Source organism: Erythrolamprus reginae, chromosome 1 (genome assembly GCF_031021105.1).
Source record: "Erythrolamprus reginae isolate rEryReg1 chromosome 1, rEryReg1.hap1, whole genome shotgun sequence".
Taxonomy (NCBI): Eukaryota; Metazoa; Chordata; class Lepidosauria; order Squamata; family Dipsadidae; genus Erythrolamprus; species Erythrolamprus reginae.
The window spans coordinates 339,425,875-339,447,526 of record NC_091950.1 but is presented as its reverse complement, the minus strand read 5'-3'; the positions used below and the strand labels follow the sequence as shown (position 1 = coordinate 339,447,526).

At 38.3% G+C, this 21,652-nt stretch overlaps 1 protein-coding gene across 3 annotated transcripts in view; it reads left to right on the top strand.

Moving 5' to 3' along the window:
- RGS7 (regulator of G protein signaling 7) overlaps nt 1–20,463 on the top strand; it is a 225,059-nt gene extending 204,596 nt beyond the window's left edge. Inside the window, exons 15-20 of one of the 3 annotated variants that reach the window (XM_070740670.1) lie at nt 4,682–4,868; nt 8,668–8,757; nt 15,591–15,639; nt 16,803–16,806; nt 16,849–16,895; nt 19,775–20,007. In XM_070740670.1, the coding sequence (XP_070596771.1) occupies nt 4,682–4,868; nt 8,668–8,757; nt 15,591–15,639; nt 16,803–16,806; nt 16,849–16,895; nt 19,775–19,911 (514 nt within the window). In that variant the 3' untranslated portion in view covers nt 19,912–20,007. Of the gene's footprint in view, nt 1–4,681; nt 4,869–8,667; nt 8,758–15,590; nt 15,645–16,802; nt 16,807–16,848; nt 16,896–19,774 lie in introns of all 3 variants that reach the window. The other 2 variants (XM_070740662.1, XM_070740653.1) reach the window with 2 other exon arrangements.
- The last annotated feature ends 1,189 nt before the right edge of the window (nt 20,464–21,652 follow it).

Genomic DNA, 21,652 nt, shown 5'->3' with positions numbered 1-21,652 from the left:
TTCTTCTTAACTCTAAGTTTTCTTCTCTCCCTGGTTAATTTACATTGATTATTACTTTCCTTGCCTAGTGGTACTTTGGAAAATAGTTTGACTCCCTCGTCTTTGTAAGAGCCTTTCAAATATTGGAACTCTGCTATCATGTCTCCCCTAATCCTTCTTTTCATTAGACTAGACAAACCCAGTTCATGTAACTGTTCTTCATATGTTTTAGCTTCCTAATAATTCTTGTTTGTTCTTAATCATTTTTGTTTGTTCTTCTCTGCAGAAAAATAAATAAACCTTGATTCTCTTGCCACAAAATGCTCTGAAATCAGGCAGGCATAGCAAAGACTACAGGAAGCTTAGAAGTGGTGCCCTGTTACCTGTCTTCCTTCTTTCTTATAATTTTGATGGATGCTGAGTACAGGTTCATATATGATGAAATGCAGCTCCCATATCTTCACTGTTATCTTACAAAGTCTTTAACCATAAATGTTAAGACCCCATTTTGTTGCATCAATGATCACTACTGCTGATTTTTTCTTGGTATCAATTTTTGTAAGGCATGAATTTTGTTTATGGGTGCGTATCTATTTCTAAAAAATGCAAAATCAAAAAAGGCAAAACCTGTCCCACACATCTGATAACTACTCTTAGCACAGCATTGCTCAAACACAGATGGCATTTTTTGCCTTTCCAACTGGGAGTACCATAAATTATAATCTTATTGAAAGGCTAGCTGGATGAAGATGCAAGATGAATCTTTCACTTGATGAATACTCCATGTTAGAATGACTAACCAGAGAGTCAAAGAAAGATCAGAGGTCTCGATTGAATATTGTTACTTGTGTTAGCAAAAACTTCAGAAGAAAAGGATTTAGGGGTAGTGATTTCTGACAGTCTCAAAATGGGTGAACAGTGCAGTCAGGCGGTAGGGAAAGAAAGTAGGATGCTTGGCTGCATAGCTAGAGGTATAACAAGCAGGAAGAGGGAGATTATGATCCCGCTATATAGAGCGCTGGTGAGACCACATTTGGAATACTGTGTTCAGTTCTGGAGACCTCACCTACAAAAAGATATTGACAAAATTGAACGGGTCCAAAGACGGGCTACAAGAATGGTGGAAGGTCTTAAGCATAAAACGTATCAGGAAAGACTTAATGAACTCAATCTGTATAGTCTGGAGGACAGAAGGAAAAGGGGGGACATGATCGAAACATTTAAATATATTAAAGGGTTAAATAAGGTCCAGGAGGGAAGTGTTTTTAATAGGAAAGTGAACACAAGAACAAGGGGACACAATCTGAAGTTAGTTGGGGGAAAGATCAAAAGCAACATGAGAAAATATTATTTTACTGAAAGAGTAGTAGATCCTTGGAACAAACTTCCAGCAGACGTGGTAGATAAATCCACCGTAACTGAATTTAAACATGCCTGGGATAAACATATATCCATCCTAAGATAAAATACAGAAAATAGTATAAGGGCAGACTAGATGGACCATGAGGTCTTTTTCTGCCATCAGACATCTATGTTTCTATGATCTGAGGAGGTTATTTAATTACATGAACGAAATTATTTGATTGATTACATGAAATAAATTATTCTTTGGTGTGAACTATCCTTACGTAATTTAAATAGATCCTTATATATTGACTTGTTTATACTGTGATTTTCAACACAGTTTTCTGCACAAAAGTAATTACAGTATATTCTTCTAAACCAAACTATCAGTTACTTAATCCAAAGAATTTTAATCCAGTGACATACTCCTTATAATTAATGCATTTGTTTAGTGGGATAAAGAAGAGGACAAGCTTTATTTTTCATTGTTTCTCCTATTCTTTGAACCATTGAAGATTATTATTATTATTATTAGACTTCAACTTCCAGAATTCCTGACCCAGTCATAAGGTCCACAGGTCATAAAGTTGCCATAGATTGTTTGTTTACTTGTCTAACATGTATAAGATAACAGATATAGGAATAAACATGATTATGAATACAGTATAAGGATACAAATAAATGGGGACAGTAGGACAGGGATGGTAGGCACATTGGTGCATTTATGCATGCCTTTTACAGGGGGTGAGGTCTACAGTAAACAGTCTAAAGTTAAAATTATGGGGGTTTGGGGAAATAACTACAGAGTCAGATAGTGCATTCTGGTCATTGACCACTCTGTTGCTAAAGTTGTATTTTCTGCATATAACTATTAATATTAATATTATATTAATGTAATATTAATTGCATTGTATTAACCCACTTCTATTTTAGAGTGTTAAAGGTATAAATCCAGGCACACCGATTCTTAGTACCTGATGTTCCACTAACCACAGATAGTCAAGGATTTACTTCTTCCTCCTCCTCCTCTTCCTCCATCTTCTTCCCACAAGTGCAGGGTCTGCTTTTTTCAAATCGACCCAAAGGTTGCAACAGGAATTTGCCAAGTGGCTTGTCGACTAAGCCTAATATCAATGCCTGAGAGAGTATTACTGGCATTATCTCAATGTATAAGGCAGGACTAAAATGCACAGTTTCCTGGTTTCTAGCTTTAACCTGGTGCTTTAACCACTACATCAAACTGGATCTCATCTCATCACACTTACACATAGAATATAGGATGTACTGATCTAGGGATTAAAATGATATCTATCACAGAAGGATGCAAAAGACCAAAGGGATGATGAAATGGAGCATATTGCCTTACATGCATTCAGAGAGGAAAGAAGGCAAACCCATCACTAGATAGAATCTACTTGTTCCCATCTGACTCTGATGTTTCATATATCTTTTCATGGCCTATCAGAATACTAAAGAAAACTCTATAGAGAGGTTTTTTTTCTCAAATCAAACATAATACTTCTCTTATACTGATAAATTCTATATTTAGTGTTGATTAATTATGGATTTAAATAAAATCATACAATGCTACAATGATTATAATACGGCAATTTCTCCATCTTTATAGTACATATTGTCATGTCTCTTAGTTTTAAAGGATGGTTATAGATTGCTGAAAGGAGTCACTGAATACAAATTGAGTCGATATTGCCTTTAGTTCCCATATCTATAACCATAGTTCTGATGTTTTGGTTCTGGTGTTTTGGTCAAAATGGTGAACCCAACATGTACCATCAAGATGCACATATAAAAGGGGCAGAGTTTTAATCATAACAATGCAGGTTTTTTAAAAAAATCATTTGTCCACTTCTCCTGAATTGTCTTTATCCACAAGATATGCCTGATAAATAAAATAACAGTGCCTTAAATACAATTGCCCTGACATTGGAGATGCATGTTCATCAGCTTTGAACTCTAACTACAGTAAGATAATTGCCGACATCTGTCGCTGAAAATTCTGACACGTCTATAAAAAATTTACTAGCTCCCTATTCTGAAGTTATTTATCTATCAAATTTTTGAGAAAAAAATACTTCAAACATGTATTTAGGTTAATATTTAGAACAGAACAGAACAGAATAGAATTTTATTGGCCAAGTGTGATTGGACATACAAGGAATTTGTCTTGGTGCACATGCTCCCAGTGTACATAAAAGAAAAGATAAGCTTGTTAAAAATCATAAGATACATTTAATGATAATCTGGGTACAAATAAGCAATCAAATCATATTAGGAACCTAATCTTATGTAGCTTCTTCTCCAGTAATATCTCACTACTAACCAGAGCATACAAAACATTCGCCAGACCAATTCTGGAATGCAGCTCATCTGTCTGGAACCCATACCACATATGGAACATAAATACATTAGAAAGTGTCCAGAGATAATTTACGAGAAGAGCCCTCCACTCCACTACTCGCAACAGAATACCTTATGCAATCAGACTTGAAATCCTGTGCTTAGAAAGCTTAGCACTACATCACCTTCAGCACAACATAAGCATACCTCATAAAATTATCTGCTACAATGTCCTTTCTGTCAAGGACTACTTCAGCTTCAACCATAACAATACATGAGCACACAACAGATACAAACTCAAAGTGAACCACTCCAAACTTGACTGAAGAAAATACGACTTTAGCAACAGAGTTGTTAATGCCTGGAACTCATTACCTGACTTTGTTGTTTCATCATCAAACGCCCTTAGAATGTCCACTGTTGATCTCACCCAATTCCTAAGAGGTCAGTAAGGGGCATATATAAGTGCACCAATGTGCCTACTGTCCCTATCTTAATGTTTCCTCTTATCAGTACCTATTTTATAGATATAAACAATGTTATATCAATGTATATTACCAATATGTACACTTGTCAAAATATAGATAGATAGATAGATAGATAGAGAGAGAGAGAGAGAGAGAGAGAGAGAGAGAGAGAGAGTAAGCAACAAAATTACAGCCATACAGCCATTTGTGGGAGGAGATGGGTGATGGGATGATGAGAATATTAATAGTAGTGCAGATTTAGTAAAAAAAAAAATGGAGTTATTCTTGAAACATCTCAAAAATAATGTGAACATGGAGAAGAACTATGAATGAAAAAACACACGCACACCACAAAGATGTATGAGAAATGGATTCATCTACTTCACATTAAAGTGAAATGAGACCCCAGAGAGATGATGCAATGCTTTCAGGCTTCTACATGTATTTTTAAAGGGATATTTTAAATCAAACCAACCTTTCACGATGATTCAGTATCCAGTCTATTACTGCTCTTTGCCCATTTTGTTATACAGGTTCTGGTTAGCAGTAGAAGATCTGAAGAAGAGACCCATCCGCGAGGTTCCTGTTAGAGTACAGGAAATCTGGCAAGAATTCCTTGCCCCTGGAGCACCAAGTGCCATTAATCTAGACTCAAAAAGTTATGACAAAACCACACAGAATGTGAAGGAGCCAGGGCGTTATACATTTGGGGATGCTCAGGTTGGTATAAATATTTATACAGATATGTACCGGTGATGTGTTGATGGAGGAATAGAGCTGTGAAAAACTGTTTCTGACTCCTTTTCTAATATATTCCAAATCTGTATTTAACAAAGATCACTATATGTATGCAATGTGCTAGAAATTAAGCTTAAATGCTATTTTAATAACTTGTCCGCTAATTTAAAATAGGCTTGTGCCAATAAAACCTAGATATAATTTCCTTGAATCAACAAATTTTTTGTCTAATAATAAAGTTTCTTAATAATCATATAATGTAATTAATAGGATAACCAAGTTTATTTACATTCTAAAAATAACTTAGTAAGTAATGGAAATATACTATAACTTTCCCCCATATACACCCTGTAGCTAGTGGCACATTGATCCTAACCAACAAGTCAACTCCTAAAGTTTTGGGAATGGCCACAGAACTATTCCAAAGTAACTTTTAATGCAACAGAAGTTGAAAGTATGATGAAGGCAGAGTAGTGTTGTAGTAATGGAAGCCCTGCCTCTTTTGTACAGAGGATGGAACTTGTGTCAAGATACCACAGTGCTGTTTTTATCACTTGCTTGCCTCATCCCCTCTGAGAATCCCTCTGACTAAGGGAAGGATTTGATTAAACTGAAATAATTCAATTTAATTTAAAATGAAACAATACTTTCTTTTTATCTTGACAAATGGTCTCTTTGGTCTGGAATTGTGTTGTGTTGCTTTGGATTTGGTATTTTTTATATGGCACTGAGATTTCCTATTAAAAATTTAGGCTGTTCTACTCCAATAAGTTACATGCAAAAGAAACTGAGTACAAGGAAAAGGTAGGATCTGAGTTCAAAATATAAAACTTGTAGTTTACTCACATAGTTTTCAGATACAAGCTGAATAATAGAAAGCAGGTTACTTAATTGATCCAAATCACCCTAAATCACTTTCAAATATTAAATCACTAATAATTACTATTAAAACATTAACAATTATTTATTTCCTCAAATGAATTGGAAAATCATACCCAAATTCAGTCTTCTTCAAGTGAATAAGCTAAATCAACTTAGTAGGGCATTTCGTAACTTTAGGCAGCTGTCCAATGTCTTGAATTTTATCTTCAACTCACAGTAAATTAGCCAGAAACATTGGCTACAGCTGCCTGCATTTTACTGACAAGGTCCAGAAATGTAGGGTGACATTTTATTTAAAAATGCATCTGAATTTTTCTACTTGCTAAAATCTATGCAGAAAATGCCAATAATTTTGATGCCACTAGATGGCTGTCTATATACATATTTTCTGTACCAGCTGCCTTGTTGGTCTCTGGTAGGTTTGCAATAGTGGAAGTGATTGGATAGTGCAGTGTTTCTCAAACCTGACAACTTTAAGATCTGTGAACTTCAACTCTTGGAATTGCTCAGTCAGCATGTCAAGTTGTCAACTTGTCAAGTTTGAGCAACACTGTTCTATCTTTGTTTTTCTGAGATACAGCTTTGGTGTTTAAGACTGTGGGCTATTGCGAGCTGTGTGCTTGAGCACACTTGTTTTAGTAGCTGTCTTATATGAAAAAAATATCAGCTGGCAGCTGTCTAAACAGAAGTGCTACTGTTTAAAAATGAAGAGGTGTTTTATGTACTTTTTAATCCTCTTGCACCTTTAAAGATAATAGAAACCCTCAAATGTTGACTTAGTGGGTGACTACTTGGAAGAAAGACTTTTCAGTAGCCATTTCCAAATTACACTATCATTTGTTATCTTTTCAGCACCAGGGAAATACTTTTTAAAAAAAAAAACTCTCAGCCTTTTAATGCTTTGTATCTTTGAACTGCTGCTTGGTCTTTCTTTCCATTTTATTATATGATGGCTCCTTTAGCCTCTGTTTCTGTTACTGGATTATTTTATTTATTTTATAATTATACAATGCTCTGTATACTTACTCATTTGAAAGACTCCAAAAAACTTACAATACAATGACACTAAGACAGTGATGGCGAACCTATGGCACGGGTACCACTGGTGGCGCGGAACCATATTTGCTGGCACACGAGCCATTGCCCTAGCTCAGCTTCAGTGGGCATTGTGTACCAGCCAGCTGATTTTTGGCTCACACAGAGGCTCTGGGAGGGCATTTTTGGCTTCCAGAGAACCTACAGGGGGGATGGGGGAGGGCATTTTTACCCTCTCCTGGCTCCAGAGAAGCCTTTGAAGCCTGGGGAGGGCAAAACACGAGCCCACTGGGCCCACCAGAACTTGGGAAACAGACCGTTTCCAGCCTCTGGAGGGCCTCCGGGGGGGGGAGATGTTTTCGCCCTCTCCAGGCATTGAATTATGGGTATGGGCACTTGTGCATGCATGATAGTGACCACCCACACTCTTTCGGCACCTGAGGAAAAAAAGGTTTGCTACCACGGCACTAAGAGATACATGGAAGTTAAAACTCAAATGTACCAGCATCCAAAACCTCTACAAAATAAAATTGTTTCCATCCACTCGAAAAAGGCTAAGGGTATTTTGGACTCTGTGTGTGTGTGTGTGTGTGTGTGTGTGTGAAGCAAGTACTTTGTGATCAGCCACAGAGGACGATAACTGTGTTTCCTTCAGCCCTCTTGGGTTGGGGACCTTTGGCACATCCCTGTGGGGATAACCACCTGGTTGATAACCATCTGATTGAGAAAAATGCTCTGCCGTCGCAGATTATTACTTTTTGATTTACAGCGGTACCTCTACTTAAGAACTTAATTCGTTCCCTGACCAGGTTCTTCAGTAAAAACGTTTGTAAGTATAAGAAGCATTTTTTCTCATAGGAATCAATGTAAAAGCCAATAATATGTGCAAACCCATTAGGAAAGAAATAAAAGCTCAGAATTTGGGTGGGAGGAGGAGGAGGAAGAAGAGGAGGAGGACAGTGGTTGCTGACAGAAGAAGGTGAGGGGAGGGGAATAAAAAAATCCAAAACTTTAAGGCTTAAAAAAAAAGAGGGACTCTGAGGTGGTGAGGAGGAGCATGCACCTCCCATACACCCGGCACGAGGCTGCCTCTCATACATTGTGCCAGGGAGAGAAACTCAGGGGAAATGGCAGGAAACTGGCCAGGCCTTCATGCTGCTCTCAAATTTCCTGGGAAATTTTTCCAGGCTCGGGTTCTTAAGTAGAAAATGGTTCTTAAGAAGAGGCAAAAAAATCTTGAACACCCAGTTCTTATCTAGAAACGTTCTTAAGTAGAGGCGTTCTTAAGTAGAGGTACCACTGTATATATTTTTATATTTTTATGATATGTATCGTTCAAGATAACATTAGCTATAGGACAAGTAAGTAATCCTAGAAAAACCCCCCACATGTTTTTATAAGCCAAATGAACTCAGTGATCCGGCAAGAATCTCTTTTGCTTATAGATTTTCCTTAAACAATCATTAGTTTGAGAATATCACAGAGCCAAAGTTCTTGGGTTTCTTGACATTTTTGCACTAAATTTTATACTGGTGTAAAATTGACTAATTCATGCAAATTAGATAAATGGCCATTAAAAGCCTCTTTTTGCTGAAACAAAATCCTTGTAAAGTAGCTTGCGCAGAAGGCTCTCCTAATGCTTGAATTGATGCCAATTCTTGCTAATTTCTTTAACTGAAAACCTTAAAGTTTGCGGCTTTATTAGAAATCAATTTTTAGTAAGCACTGTATTAACAGAACCAGATTTTCAAGGCCTTTTCCACATGTACACAATAATATGCATTTTTTTTAATCGTATCCTCTTTCTTTTGTTTAAAAAAATACTTTCAAAAGTGAAAAACTTTTCTATATTCTTCTATCTTAGGAGCACATCTACAAGTTGATGAAAAGTGACTCATATCCACGTTTTATACGATCCAGTGCCTACCAGGAATTACTGCAGGCCAAGAAGAAGGTATTATTCCATCTTTTCTATGTATTTCTATTCTTTCAGCAGTGGTTCCCATATATCGTACTTTCTCTCTTTGGGCAAATGAGCTGAATATCTGGTAGGTAAAGAGTTTAGTTCAATCTGAGCATTCCGTAATAACAGTGGGATCCATGCCTATATTTATTTTGCATCTTTGCATGAGCAAATTAATTTCATGTAGACATTTATTTTGTATCATTCTGCAAGGAATTGTAGGACTACAACAGCAAAACAGATAAGAGCAAGTCAAAACATTTTAGAAAGACATATAATTATATTTGATGTCGTATGATTGTTTACTTTGCAGCAGATATACTTTAATTACACAAAGCTACAAACACTGAATTTGTTTCATCTAAGCTTTTTTTTAGTCAAAGGTAAATTCCACTAAGTTCAATAAGGACTCAATCTATACTTAATAAAATCATGAAATTTTGCAGCAATAAATCCTTGGTTACTGGGAATTTTTCTTCTTCTTGGTCTTGTTCAGGATTTGTGGCTGAAAAAAAAGGCCATTAAAACATCCTTAGAAAGATAGTGCACTATTGGCCTCTAGCCCTTCCAGCAATTGAATCAGATGAGGATGTCAGGGTCAGCATCAAGGCAATGTGAGAGCTCCGAAGGGAAAGAGGTAATGAAGCTGTCACAGAGAGAGAGAGGGAGAAATGGAGCCCTCATATGGAGTCAACAGCCCCCAGGTCTTGAGGTGACTGATGAGGAAAAGGAAGAACAACTAGGTCCAGTGCCTGGTACGTGGATGCAGAGAAAGCAGAGGAGAGGAGGGCAGTGGAAATCTGGGGGCCAATCCTTGGGATGAAAGAGCCACCATTGCTAGCGAAGTCCCATCCTAGCTCTGGAGATAAAAGTCAGGGGGCGGAGATGAATGGATGTGGCAGACAACGATTCATCTTCCTCAGTAATGGGTTCCAGGTTACGCTATTTCTAGTGCCACCCTGGTAGGAAAATCCGGGATGCGCATGGAGCTGTGTGTCCCTGACATGCACATGAGCATGCACAAGTGCGACTTGGCTTCTGCGTTTGAGCAGCAAGTGAAAAGATGCTTGTGTGAAGATGCTCACATAAGCAAGATTGCAGTGATTTTCACCAATTTTTTTGCTTCTGCATATGTGTGGAAGTAAAAATATTGGTGAAAATTGCCGAAATCTCGCTCGTGCGTGAATCCTCACTTGAGATTTCACTTGCTGCGCATGCACAGAAGGCAAATATCACATCGACAGGCATTGGCACACCACCAGATGCTCACATGCCCGTGATGCCCTCGGAGGGCGTACTGGTAGCACCGAAGACAAACGGCCCTTCTTTGATCTTCCTGCCAGTCAGACTCGTTAGCATTGCGGCGGGAGATAAATTTTTTGCTGGGGCTGCTGATGCTCCTAATAAAGGAGTCATTGATTTAACTTCAGAGGGTCTGCCATGTTTGGGAAGCTAGAACAGTTAGATAGTGACAGTAAGGAAGGAGAACATAATGAAAGAACAGTGAGCTTAATGTTCCCAAAATCGAACAATTATAAATGATTTTAAATGTGTACTTACAACACATTTAGACTCTACATATTCTTACCCATGCACATTTGTTTCTCACACTCTCAGTCCTTTCTTTTTGTCTATCTTCTCCTGTCCCCGTTCATTTTTTGGTGGGACTTTTGGCCACCAAAAGAAAGAAGAAAGAGTTACCTTAATACTCATTGTTTTTGCCTTACCATCCTTCGCCTTGATTGGACTATTCTTGATTGGACTATTCAGTACAAAGATTTCTTGGAGACAAACAAATTGGTCTCATACCTGAGACTTGTATTTTTACTGTCTGTATCTCACATCCAGAGGCGGGCTACTGATTTCAGCCCTACCAGAACGTGCCGGGAAAGCATCTCTGTGTGTGTGCCCGATGTGCCTCGCATGCCCCTGGTGCACACCCATGCCTGGCATGTGATTTGGCTTCTGCACATGTGCAGGAACCAAATCTCATGTGAAGATGCAAGCATGCATGATTTCTGGGTTTTTTGCTTCCACGCATGCATGGAAGCATAAAACCCCTGGAAATTGGAGACAAGAGCTACCGGTCACTTGCGACTGGCAAAATAAGGTAAGAGCTGAGCCGCCAGACCCTGCCGCCCCACCCCCCAGCCCACTGCCCCCCACCCCCTGCACCGGCATGAGCGATGGGAGCTGCTGGTTCCCATCCACCCACCGCATTGCCAGCCACAGTCATTCTGACCCCGCCCCTGATGCCGGCACGAGCAGCCTGCCCGTTCCCCTGCACTGCGGTTCTTACCTTTGATCTCCTGGTTGATGGGCCATGGTGCGGGCAGCAGGCAGGGCAGCCCCGAGCTCTCTGCTCTCCCATGTGCCCGAGAGATGCCAGCAGCGTGGGACAGCAGAAAGCAAGCCACCCAGCCGGAGCTCAGGCGGGCAGCTGTTGTCTGCTGGCCCCAGTTGCCGCTCTAGGTGCCGCAGCGAGATTTGGCTGCTGTGCACGTGCAGCAGCCGAAATCTCAAGTTGACATCCTTGCGACATCCAGATTTGGATAAAAATTGCTGCTTCTTTGCTTCTGCGCATGCGCAGAAGCAAAATACTGGTAAATTTTACCGGAATCTCTCTGGCTGCACATGCATGTGCGTGCACGCCCAGCAGCAAAGGAGTGGGCCTACGCAGTCCATTGCTGCTGTTGGAATGACATTCCTGCCATTCCGGGTAGTAGCCCACCCCTGCTCACATCCTATTAGATATCTGTAGAGAAGGGCTGGCAGATCTAAAAACACAGACCACAAGTTGTGAGAGGGAAACCCTCAGTCTTTGCTGCCATCTAGCAGTTGTCTGAATTTTTCCAGCTCAGACTAAGAAAGGTTACAGAGGCAAAATCAAACAGAAAATAATCCTCCAGCAGGCAAACTTCAAAAACTTTGAATTGTTCTGCATAACTCTAGATAACTGGCTACCTTAATGCTAGTAATATGGTATGGGTGGATAACTTGAGTCACCATCCCCATCCTACCATTGATCTTTCTTTTTGAGGAGAAAACTGAAAATAAACTGAAGAATCTGGGATGAGATATTTTGTCTTAAAGTTCCTGGTCATGGACAGTTTCTGCACATAGCCAAACAAGCTGAGACCTCTTTGAGATCTTCCCACAATGTGTGTTAATAGAGAACCAAGACCTTCCAAGGTTGAGAAGTTTGATGTTGGGAATGTTTTGACTTTTTATATTTCTTCAAAATATTTATTATTATTATTATGACTATTAATTTTGGATGTCCATGGATGTCACCTAGGGTTTAATGGACACCATAGTACACACATGCCAGTAGTGAGTTCCGAATTAGTTTGGTATTTATTTGCATGTGCACTTGCGTGCACATGCTTGCACACACACTTGCATGTACATAAGTGTTCCAGGCTGATGGGAAGAGACTGCCGCTGCCACTACTGGTTCTAAGAACCAGTCCAAACCAGGTGCAACCGACTGCTGATAAAGGCTTTGTGTTATTAATTACTTTTACTACTACTGGATGAACCCATGTATTGGGTTCATTTATGCAAGCCCCCCAAAGTAAATACCGTAAGGACATGGATGCACAGAGAGAATTTGGAGAATGGATATGCATGGATAGCCGGCTTCCACTGGTCTTATACCTCTGTCCACACTACATGGAGATCTTATAAAGAGCATCAGTTAACTCTGATAATTTAGAGCTCATAATTATCAGACCTCTGGATCCAACGTAATGTACTTATGTAGCTTATTTCGGATCCTCGTGCTGAATTTATTTATTTATTGGATTTATATGCCACCCAACTCCCAAGGGACTGAATGTTTAAAGATCCAGTAGGGGGAAAATAGTGCAAAAACAATGGAGAGCTGGTTTGCGAGCTATATGTAGAATTTAATGAATAATGCTTACATAGGAGTGATACGTTGTGTCAGTCTGTAAAATTCGGAAGGCAGACTATAAAGAATCCAAATAGTGCAAATCCATAATCCAGTTTTGTAGTAACAGTAACAATAACAGTGACAGTAACAGTAACAATAACAATAGAGAGCCAGCATTGATAGAGGTCAACAATAGGAAGCTTCTCAAGGCGAAGCAAACTAAGGAACAACACAGAAAATTCAATGTCGTATGGACAGCTGGCGGAACAAAGCATTGCATGGCCAGTTCTTGGAAAAGATTGAAGGCAAAGTGGATAAAGAAAAGACCTGGTCATGGCTTAAAAGTGGAACACTCAAAAAGGAGACAGAAGGACTAATACTGGATGCACAAGAACAGGCCATTAGAACGAATGCTATCAAAGCCAGAATTGAAAAGTCCACAGATGATCCAAAGTGCAGACTCTGTAAAGAAACAGACAAAGCAATCGATCACATACTCAGCTGCTGCAAAAAGATTGCACAGACTGAGCAAGCAAAACTACTGTGGGACTTCAGACTTAACTGACGGAATTCTGAAGCCTAACACGCCAGACATCCTGATTGTGGAGAAAAAGAAAGTATGGATCATCGACATTGCAATCCCAAGAGACAGCAGAATTGAGGAGAAGCAGCTAGAGAAATTAGTGAAATATGAAGATCTAAAAATCAAGCTGAAATGACTCTGGCATAAGCCAGTGAAAGTGGTTCCAGTGGTCCTTGGCACGCTGGGTGCAATGTCAAAGGATCTTAGCGGACATTTGAAAACCATCGGAATTGACAAAATCTCCATCTGTCAATTGCAAAAAGCTGCTTTATTGGGATCAGCACACATTAATTCGCCGCTACATCACGCAGTCCTAGGTGCTTGGGAAGCGCCCGACTGATAAAATACGAAATCCAGCATAGTGATCTTGTTTGCTGTGTTGTATTGACAACAACAACAAAAACAACAGAGTTGGAAGGGACTTTGGTGATCTTCTAGTCCAACCCCCTGCTTGGGCAGGAGACCCTACACTACTTTAGACCAATGGTTATCCAACATCTTGTGTTGGACCATTCACAACTTGGGAAGGCAAGCCGTTTGACTGATCAATTGTTTTAAATTAACTGTCAGGAATTTTCTCCTTAGTTCTAAGTTGCTTCTCTCCTTGATTAGTTTCCACCCATTGCTTCTTGTCCTACCCTCAGTGCTTTAGAGAACAGCCTGACTCCCTCTTCCTGGTGGCAACCCCTGAGATATTGGAACACTGCTATCATGCCTTCCCTAGTCCTTCTTTTCATTAAACTAGTTCCTGAAACCGTTCTTCATATGTTTTAGCCTCCAGTCCTCTAATCATCTTTCTTGCTCATCTCTGCACTTTTTCTAGAGTCTCAAAATCCTTTTTACATCATGGTGATCAAAACTGAAAGCAGTATTCCAAGTGTGGCCTTACCAAGGCATTATATAAATTAGTTCATGTTCCTCCTCTTAAAAGGTTAAAAGCAACAGGAAACCAAGGAAATAAAATTAAACCATCCAAACAGCAAGAGTGAGAAGGCATCACCTAGGAATACAATAAAAATAAGCTCCCTTCCAAAGCTTGTCTTGGCTCGGAGGACTAATAGTGTTAAGATTCGCATAACAAAAGGAGATCAGGGGCACAGGAACAAGTATACTGCTCAAAATAAATAAATAAAGGGAACACTCAAATAACACATCCTAGACCTGAATGAATGAAATATTCTCATTGAATATTTCATTTGCACAACTATTCCATTTGCATAACAGCATGTGAAATTGATTGTCAATCAGTGTTGCTTCCTTAGTGGACAGTTTGATTTCATAGAAGTTTGATTTACTTGAAGTTATATTGTTTTTTAAGTGTTCCCCTTATTTTTTGGAGCAGTGTATAATATTTATACTTTATGCTTTTAAAGGCTTCCTGGAGGCGGCCGGCTTCTGATAGCCATTCAAAACTCCCACTTGCAGCTAGGCCAATCAGTGAGTGACATGTAAATTTAGACGGTACCATAGTATGTAATAATATGTAGTAATATGATGGAGCATCTTATTGAGCCTGTAGCAGCAGAGAAAAGAGATAACTAGCTCCTTGTACCTCAGGGATCTGGTCCACCTGTGCTATTTAGCATTTTAAAAGATACAAGGAACTTAAAGCAATGCATTGTCCTAACATTTAATGGCATGTGTGCCTTGAAAACTGTTTAAAATCAATACTCCTCCCTGAGGTGAGATACTATTAATACAATAAACAAATGGAGATTTTTCTTAAACAGAAGAGGGCTAAACATTAAAAAAAATAGTTTATGTTCTTAGATTGTGTAAGTGGTCACGTAATTGGCAGAATGTGCAGGGCTCCTTGTCTCGTTTTAATTTCATGTTTTGTTTTGTATTATCCAAGTTTGATCGGCTTGGCAGTTAATTCTAAGCAAAGCTCAGATCTCGTACGTCAGTGATGTTCTTCACCCAGTGAATCAGCACTGTCAAAACTGACCCAGGCAGACATCCATGCAAGGGAGGGGTGGGGTGGGGTGGGGGGGTAGATGAAGCATGGGACAACTGCTCCGGTTGCCAAGTGTGATTGTCTCCGTCCCGCCCTTTCCAGCCTCTCTGTGCTCCTCTGCATGCCTAAAACTAAATTCAGGTTGGCAACCTATACCCCTCTATGCACTTTGACTTCCCTGCCCCAGGGGAAAATTGTAGGGGAAAATATATTTCCCCTTCTATTTCTATGAGCATTTCATCTTCTTTGCTTGCTTTTGTATTGTGGGTTTCTTTTTAGGACTTTTGTGTTTTAGCAACCCATTGCTTCATTGTGCTTTTATTTTTTATGTTGTTGTTTTGCTTCTTTTGCTTTTGTTTTCCTTTTATGTTTTTTTTCTTTCACAAGTTGGGAAACACACTGGATCGCCGAACATCATTTGAGAAATTCACACGGAGTGTGGTAAGTTTATAACCTCGTGAGCCTTACGATTGACGGATTGTCCTCTGATATTATGTGGGTTTTGTTGACGCTGACCTCCAGCTACCAGGCGATGTTACAAGTCAGGCCCTGCTGGCAATAATTTAAACAGCAAGGGCAAAGAAGCTGTTCAACAATGCCACCTCAGTGCTGTACCAGAAGCCTTTTCTTTTAAAGAGAGAGTATGACAATTAGAATGTTATTAGACTGAATCCATTTGACCTCACATTTTCTTATCAAAGCCACCTGTAAAAAAAAAATTAGACTCGGGTCTTGGGTTTGTTTAACAATGCATGTGCCAATGCCTTTGGATTCACAGTTTTCAAGCTTTGCACCGGTTCAAACTAAAGCGTTCAACACATTTATTTTTGTAGGGCAGAAACATCCCAATTTTCCCCTGCCATAAAAACTGTACACCAACACTGAGGGCGAATACTAACCTGTTATGAAAAGAGGTAGAAAGATCTTGGCTTCTACTCCCGTGTGTTGACCTTGTCCGCCGAGTGGTGTGCGTTTCCTGTAAGCACTTGTGGTGTGTGTGTGTGTGAATGTGCCTAAGTGTGCTGTATTGTGGCTTTTGCTGTTGCAGTCAGTTAACAAAGCTGTGTATATTGAAGTGATAGTTTATGAAGACCATCAGCAAAGATCATGGTTTTTGTTTTCTGTGTCTTCAGAAAACCAATTCTCTTAACATTTTGTAAATAAGCAAGGTTTTATAATGATAAGAACCCCATAGCAGGCATAGTAAATCTCTATTACAAACAGTATGATTTTGAATACTTCGAATGCTTGCAAGGAAAATTAGGTATTTGGAGAATGGGACTTAGAAATTGGATATTTAGGGGGAAAGAGTCAAACCTAATAGTAATAGAATGAAATATAAATTTAAGAATTTACCACATTTGGGGCTTCGTAACCCATTCATCCAGATCCTGTTCCTTTTAAATAACCTTGGACATTAAGAATTGTTTGAGAATTGTACCCCTGCTTGTCGGCCAAATAAACAACAACAAAAAAATAGTGGAGAGTTTGAAACAAAAACCCCTATTTTTGCATGGTGGTTTCAGTATAGCTTGTTACATTGTGAATTCTGTTACTGTTTGGGAGCAAAAAGGACCTAGAAAAGCAACACATTTGTAGATGTGTAACTGAACTCTCTATTATAACTATAAAATTATCCCCTAAGGGTCAAACTCAACCCCTGGTGGCTTGCTTATAGGCAGCAGTGCAGAAGTAACTTGGGCTATTTTAGGGATTTTTATTTCGTTTAGTTTCAATCCCCAATGTAACCTAGAGAAGGCAGCCTGTACCGGAACTTTGTGTTGTCTGAAGATCTCTAAATACTAACCAGGTACAATTCTGTTTAGCTTCAGAATCCCAACAAGTTGAGATACTATCATCTGCTGAAAATTTCTAACTAGTACAAATCAGTAAATCCAAGTCTCAAATAGTAGATTGTCATCTCTGAACTCTTAAAAATATCCTCTTTGGCAATAGCGACGAGTGTTTTCAAAGCCATAACCACACATACGCTGCACCATTGTAACAAAATTTCCTCTATTTTTCCTTTCTTGCTAGCATAGATGATCAAGTTTCAACAAACTCCAGGCATGGCTTGAGTCCATCTGAAATCTGAAAAATAGCTATTAATTCAGATGAGACTTACTGGAACTACTAAGAACAGGGTTTGGATGTCCAGTTTCCTCACCAGAAATATAATTGGGATTTGATGAGATGTGACAGTAAGGATAGAAGAAGGGGTAGGTTGCTGGGAGTTATATATTAGCCAGTTGCTTTGCTTTCAGAATGTGAGAATCAAATACTATGTACAGTATCTTTATGTTAGTGGAAGAACTTACACAATGAGAAATTCTAAGATGGTAACTCCATCCACTTATTAAAATTACTGTATCAAATGCATAAGCTCCAGCAGGTTTTCTTACAGAATGTTTCCAGCAATGGATAAACAGCAGAACTTCAATGAGAGAGAAAATATTGAAGGGTATAAAAGATGTTGCTAATGACCCTTCTAATACTATGTATGTCAGTAGGAACTGTGTCCTTTTTATTAACACAGTATTTTCTTCCTTTAATCAATCTATTGATCATGAAGTTGTAAGAAATATGAAGATGTCAAATAACAAACTAGGTTTATAAAAACACTGCAGCCCAATGAAATTAATGCCATTTTAATCTAATTATCCTATTGTTTACTTTCCTTTGCAGATATACTTGCATTGTACATACATACATACATACATACATACATACATACATACATACATACATACCTATTTATTTGTCCAATACACAAATACATAGGAAGAAAAATAGACATGTAGTAATATATATAAGGGTAAAATGAACTTAGAGGAGAGGATATATGAAAGAAAGAAAATATATATGATAAGTGAGAGAAAGGAAAGACAATTGGACAGGGACGAAAGGCACACCAGTGCACTTATGTACGCCCCTTAATATACATACTGATATACACCCCCCTTTAATATACGTACTTAATATATGCCCCCCTTACATACATACTGATGCCCATTTTCTGATTACTGGGCTTCTGTACCAATTGACTACTATTATAACAACCAGATACAACTTCATCTGGTGAGGCAGTTTGATAGATAGCATTACCAGCTGACATAGCATGCTTACAGCAAAGGAATCTCCCTTTTGGCATCACAAGATAATTTGAGTGTGGACATGGTTTGTTTCAGGATTTGCGGAATGAGTGTGATAGCTTCACATATTTCACTTGCCTTATTGATGTCAGTGTCAAGAAAGTATACCCTATTTTCCCCAAATAAGACATCCCCTGATAATAAGCCCAATAGGGCTTTTGGGTGTATGGCAATAAAGCCAAGCACTTATTTCAGGGTTCCAAAAAATATAAGATAGAGTCTTATTTTGGGGAAAACATAGTAGTTTAGTGTAATTATATATGATCCTAGAATAGAAATTAGAAAAAGAAGAGTTATAGAAGTTACCTGGATAATTTCCATTAATGACTTTGAAATTTTTGATTTTTAGAACTGCAAAACCTCTGTGGTTTTGTAGAAATATGTAAATTGGTGATGCCCATTGCTCTCAGCTCTACATTCTACATTATATGAGAAATCCCAATGACTTTGTTTTTCTCATCATAATACCCATTTGCTATATCATTAAGATGTCCTTAATACAAGGCCTCTTGGTATTATTGCTAATATGTACAAGTGATAATCATCGAAAGAAAGGAAAGATCAGATTTGATGATTTTATAACAATACAGAATTGATGTTGGGGGGATTATATGCAGGTAATTATCACCAGCAATATAAATAATGAACTGCATTTAAAATGTAAACCATTTTAGCCATTTGATTGCTTCAATTCATCGCGTTAAAATTCAGGGTTTCATAATGAAACTTAGATCTCCATTGCTGTCTTCAGAACACTGAACATTTGGACATTAATACCAGATAATGAGAAATCTGAAAATGTGCAGGTGAAATTGGATGGTTTTCAGAATGCAATTTTAATGGCTTCCACTCAGGGGTGGGCTACTGCCCGGATGGGGGGAACACAGTGGGGTAGCAAAAATGGAGCTCCATCCCAGAGCATTCAATTTGCACTGAAAGACATTGAAAGAAAATGCAGGGTGTCCTACATAAGTCATGCCCACAGTGTGGTAGTAAAAATTTTGGTAGCCCTTCACTGCTTCCACCCGATAAAATGTGAGAGTTCCAAGAAAAAGTGATGGTTTTCCAATCAAGCCTACGTTGATCAGAGGAGGCTTATCTCCCTTGAGTCATTTGCATTTGGGTTTGATTCTCTTGATGATGATTGGAAGCTGGTTTGGTGAACCAATTCCAGTGGTTCCAATCATTTTAGATGGTCCAAAGTTCCACCTGTGCAGTTGTGTCTGAAATAATACGATACTGCAGCAACAAAGTGATAAGCTGCTCATATCTGAAAGAACCCAAGGACAGACATCCCATATTTAAGGTTGTGAAAAAATGTTAGTGGACAAGTAAGTGCTTAATAATAAACTGGGTTTTCAGTGAACATGCCTCTGTCTTCTGTTTTCTTTTGTTTGTTTGTTTCTATCTTTTCCCCAGGGGAAATCGCTCACATCGAAGAGATTAACCAGTCTAGTGCAGTCCTACTAAGAGGATCATCTTGTAGCATGGAAGCAGACTCAAGTCATTATACATACTTTGTAGCTCACTTATTGCCTGAAATCAAAGGACAATAGAACAAGATGTTGCATGAGCAAGGACCTGACTTGTTTTCTTTTGTGTATATCAAGGCATTACAGACTCCAAGGAACTCACTACTGTAATCTTTTGATGCCTCCATTTTGAAAACTCTCTGCTCACTTTCGCCTTCATATCAAGCTGGATCTGTGTCTATTTATTTTCTGCAATTTCCAGTACAGCTTTTTTTTTTAAGCTTCTGTTGGGCACAGTTTATTTACAGTGCTGTCATTCACAAACTGGAAGACATGTAAAAAAAAAGAATATATTAATAAATATACCTAATATGGCATCACAGCTATTGCACAATAAATTAGCACAGAAGGTTCTGTCTCACAGATGTATTCACATCAAGAAAGAAAGTCTGTGTCTTTGTCCGTTGTCTGTAAATTCTGTTAATGTTTCTTGCATTTATTTTTATACCATATTTTAAGGGGAAAAAAGAAATTCTTTTATTCCAAATGTATTTAAACTGATCCTTTCTCTGTAAATTTGTGTATGTTTATATTGTTGTTTTATCTTTCATTAAAATATGCAGAATCTCTTCTGTCTGGTAGACTTAAGCTTCTTGACTTGGTGGAAACACAAATGAAATAATTCAAAATATTTCATTTAATTCAGTGACATTTAAAAAACATAAATTACAAGAGGACTGTGAAGACCATAATTTGATTACAAACAGCGAAAGAGGAGAGTGAGATTAATAAATTATATTAAAAAATCTTCCCCACTATTCACATATTTATCAGACCTCTATTTTCATTAAAATTCCAGTATAATGTTCATTGTAATAATAATAATAATAATAATAATAATAATAATAATAATAATAATAATAGCAACGACTCTGGCATAAGCCCGTGAAAGTGGTCCCAGTGGTACTTGGCATGCTGGGCGCAGTACCAAAGGATCTCAGCGGACATTTGAAAACCATCGGAATTGACAAAATCTCCATCTGTCAATTGCAAAAGGCCGCTTTACTGGGATCGGCAAACATAATTCACCGCTACATCACACAGTCCTAGGTGCTTGGGAAGCGCCCGACTGGTGATGAAATACGAAATCCAGCATAGTGATCTCGTTTGCTGCGTTGTACTGACATAATAATAATAATAATAATAATAATAATAATAATAATAATAATAATAATTATTATTATTATTATTATTATTCCTGAAATGGATCACAGTAGGGAAGGCTAATGTCAATAGTATTGTTAAGGAGTATGCAGAATCCTTGAGTTATCAAGGATATGCACAGAGGAAATGTGGGATTCCAGCAGATATCCAGGAGATATGATAATTATTCAGTCATACAAGGTAGATATATTAAAGTGTATAAAATAGTGTTTACTTTATAAATAGCATAGCCAAGTTAAACAGTCAATACCTCCAATACAATAATAGTATTACAAGCCTGTCTTTGTTTTACATATCAGGCATATATTACAGCTTAAAAATCCATCAAACTAACACAGAGCTTACTACATCAGTCACAGTGAATTAGCAGAAAGAACAGAGAGAGCAGAGAGCAGAGAATCATGCTTCTGGCTCCCTCTTATGGCAATTTGCAACACTACCTCTTAAAGCTATAGTACTTCAATACAAACAAACATTCATTGTTAGCTTGTTTATATATTGTAAACCCAACGGTTTTGTACATAGTACTAACAAGTATGATAAAGTCTCTGAAGAGGGGCAGCATACAAATCTAATAAATAATAATAATAATAATAATAAT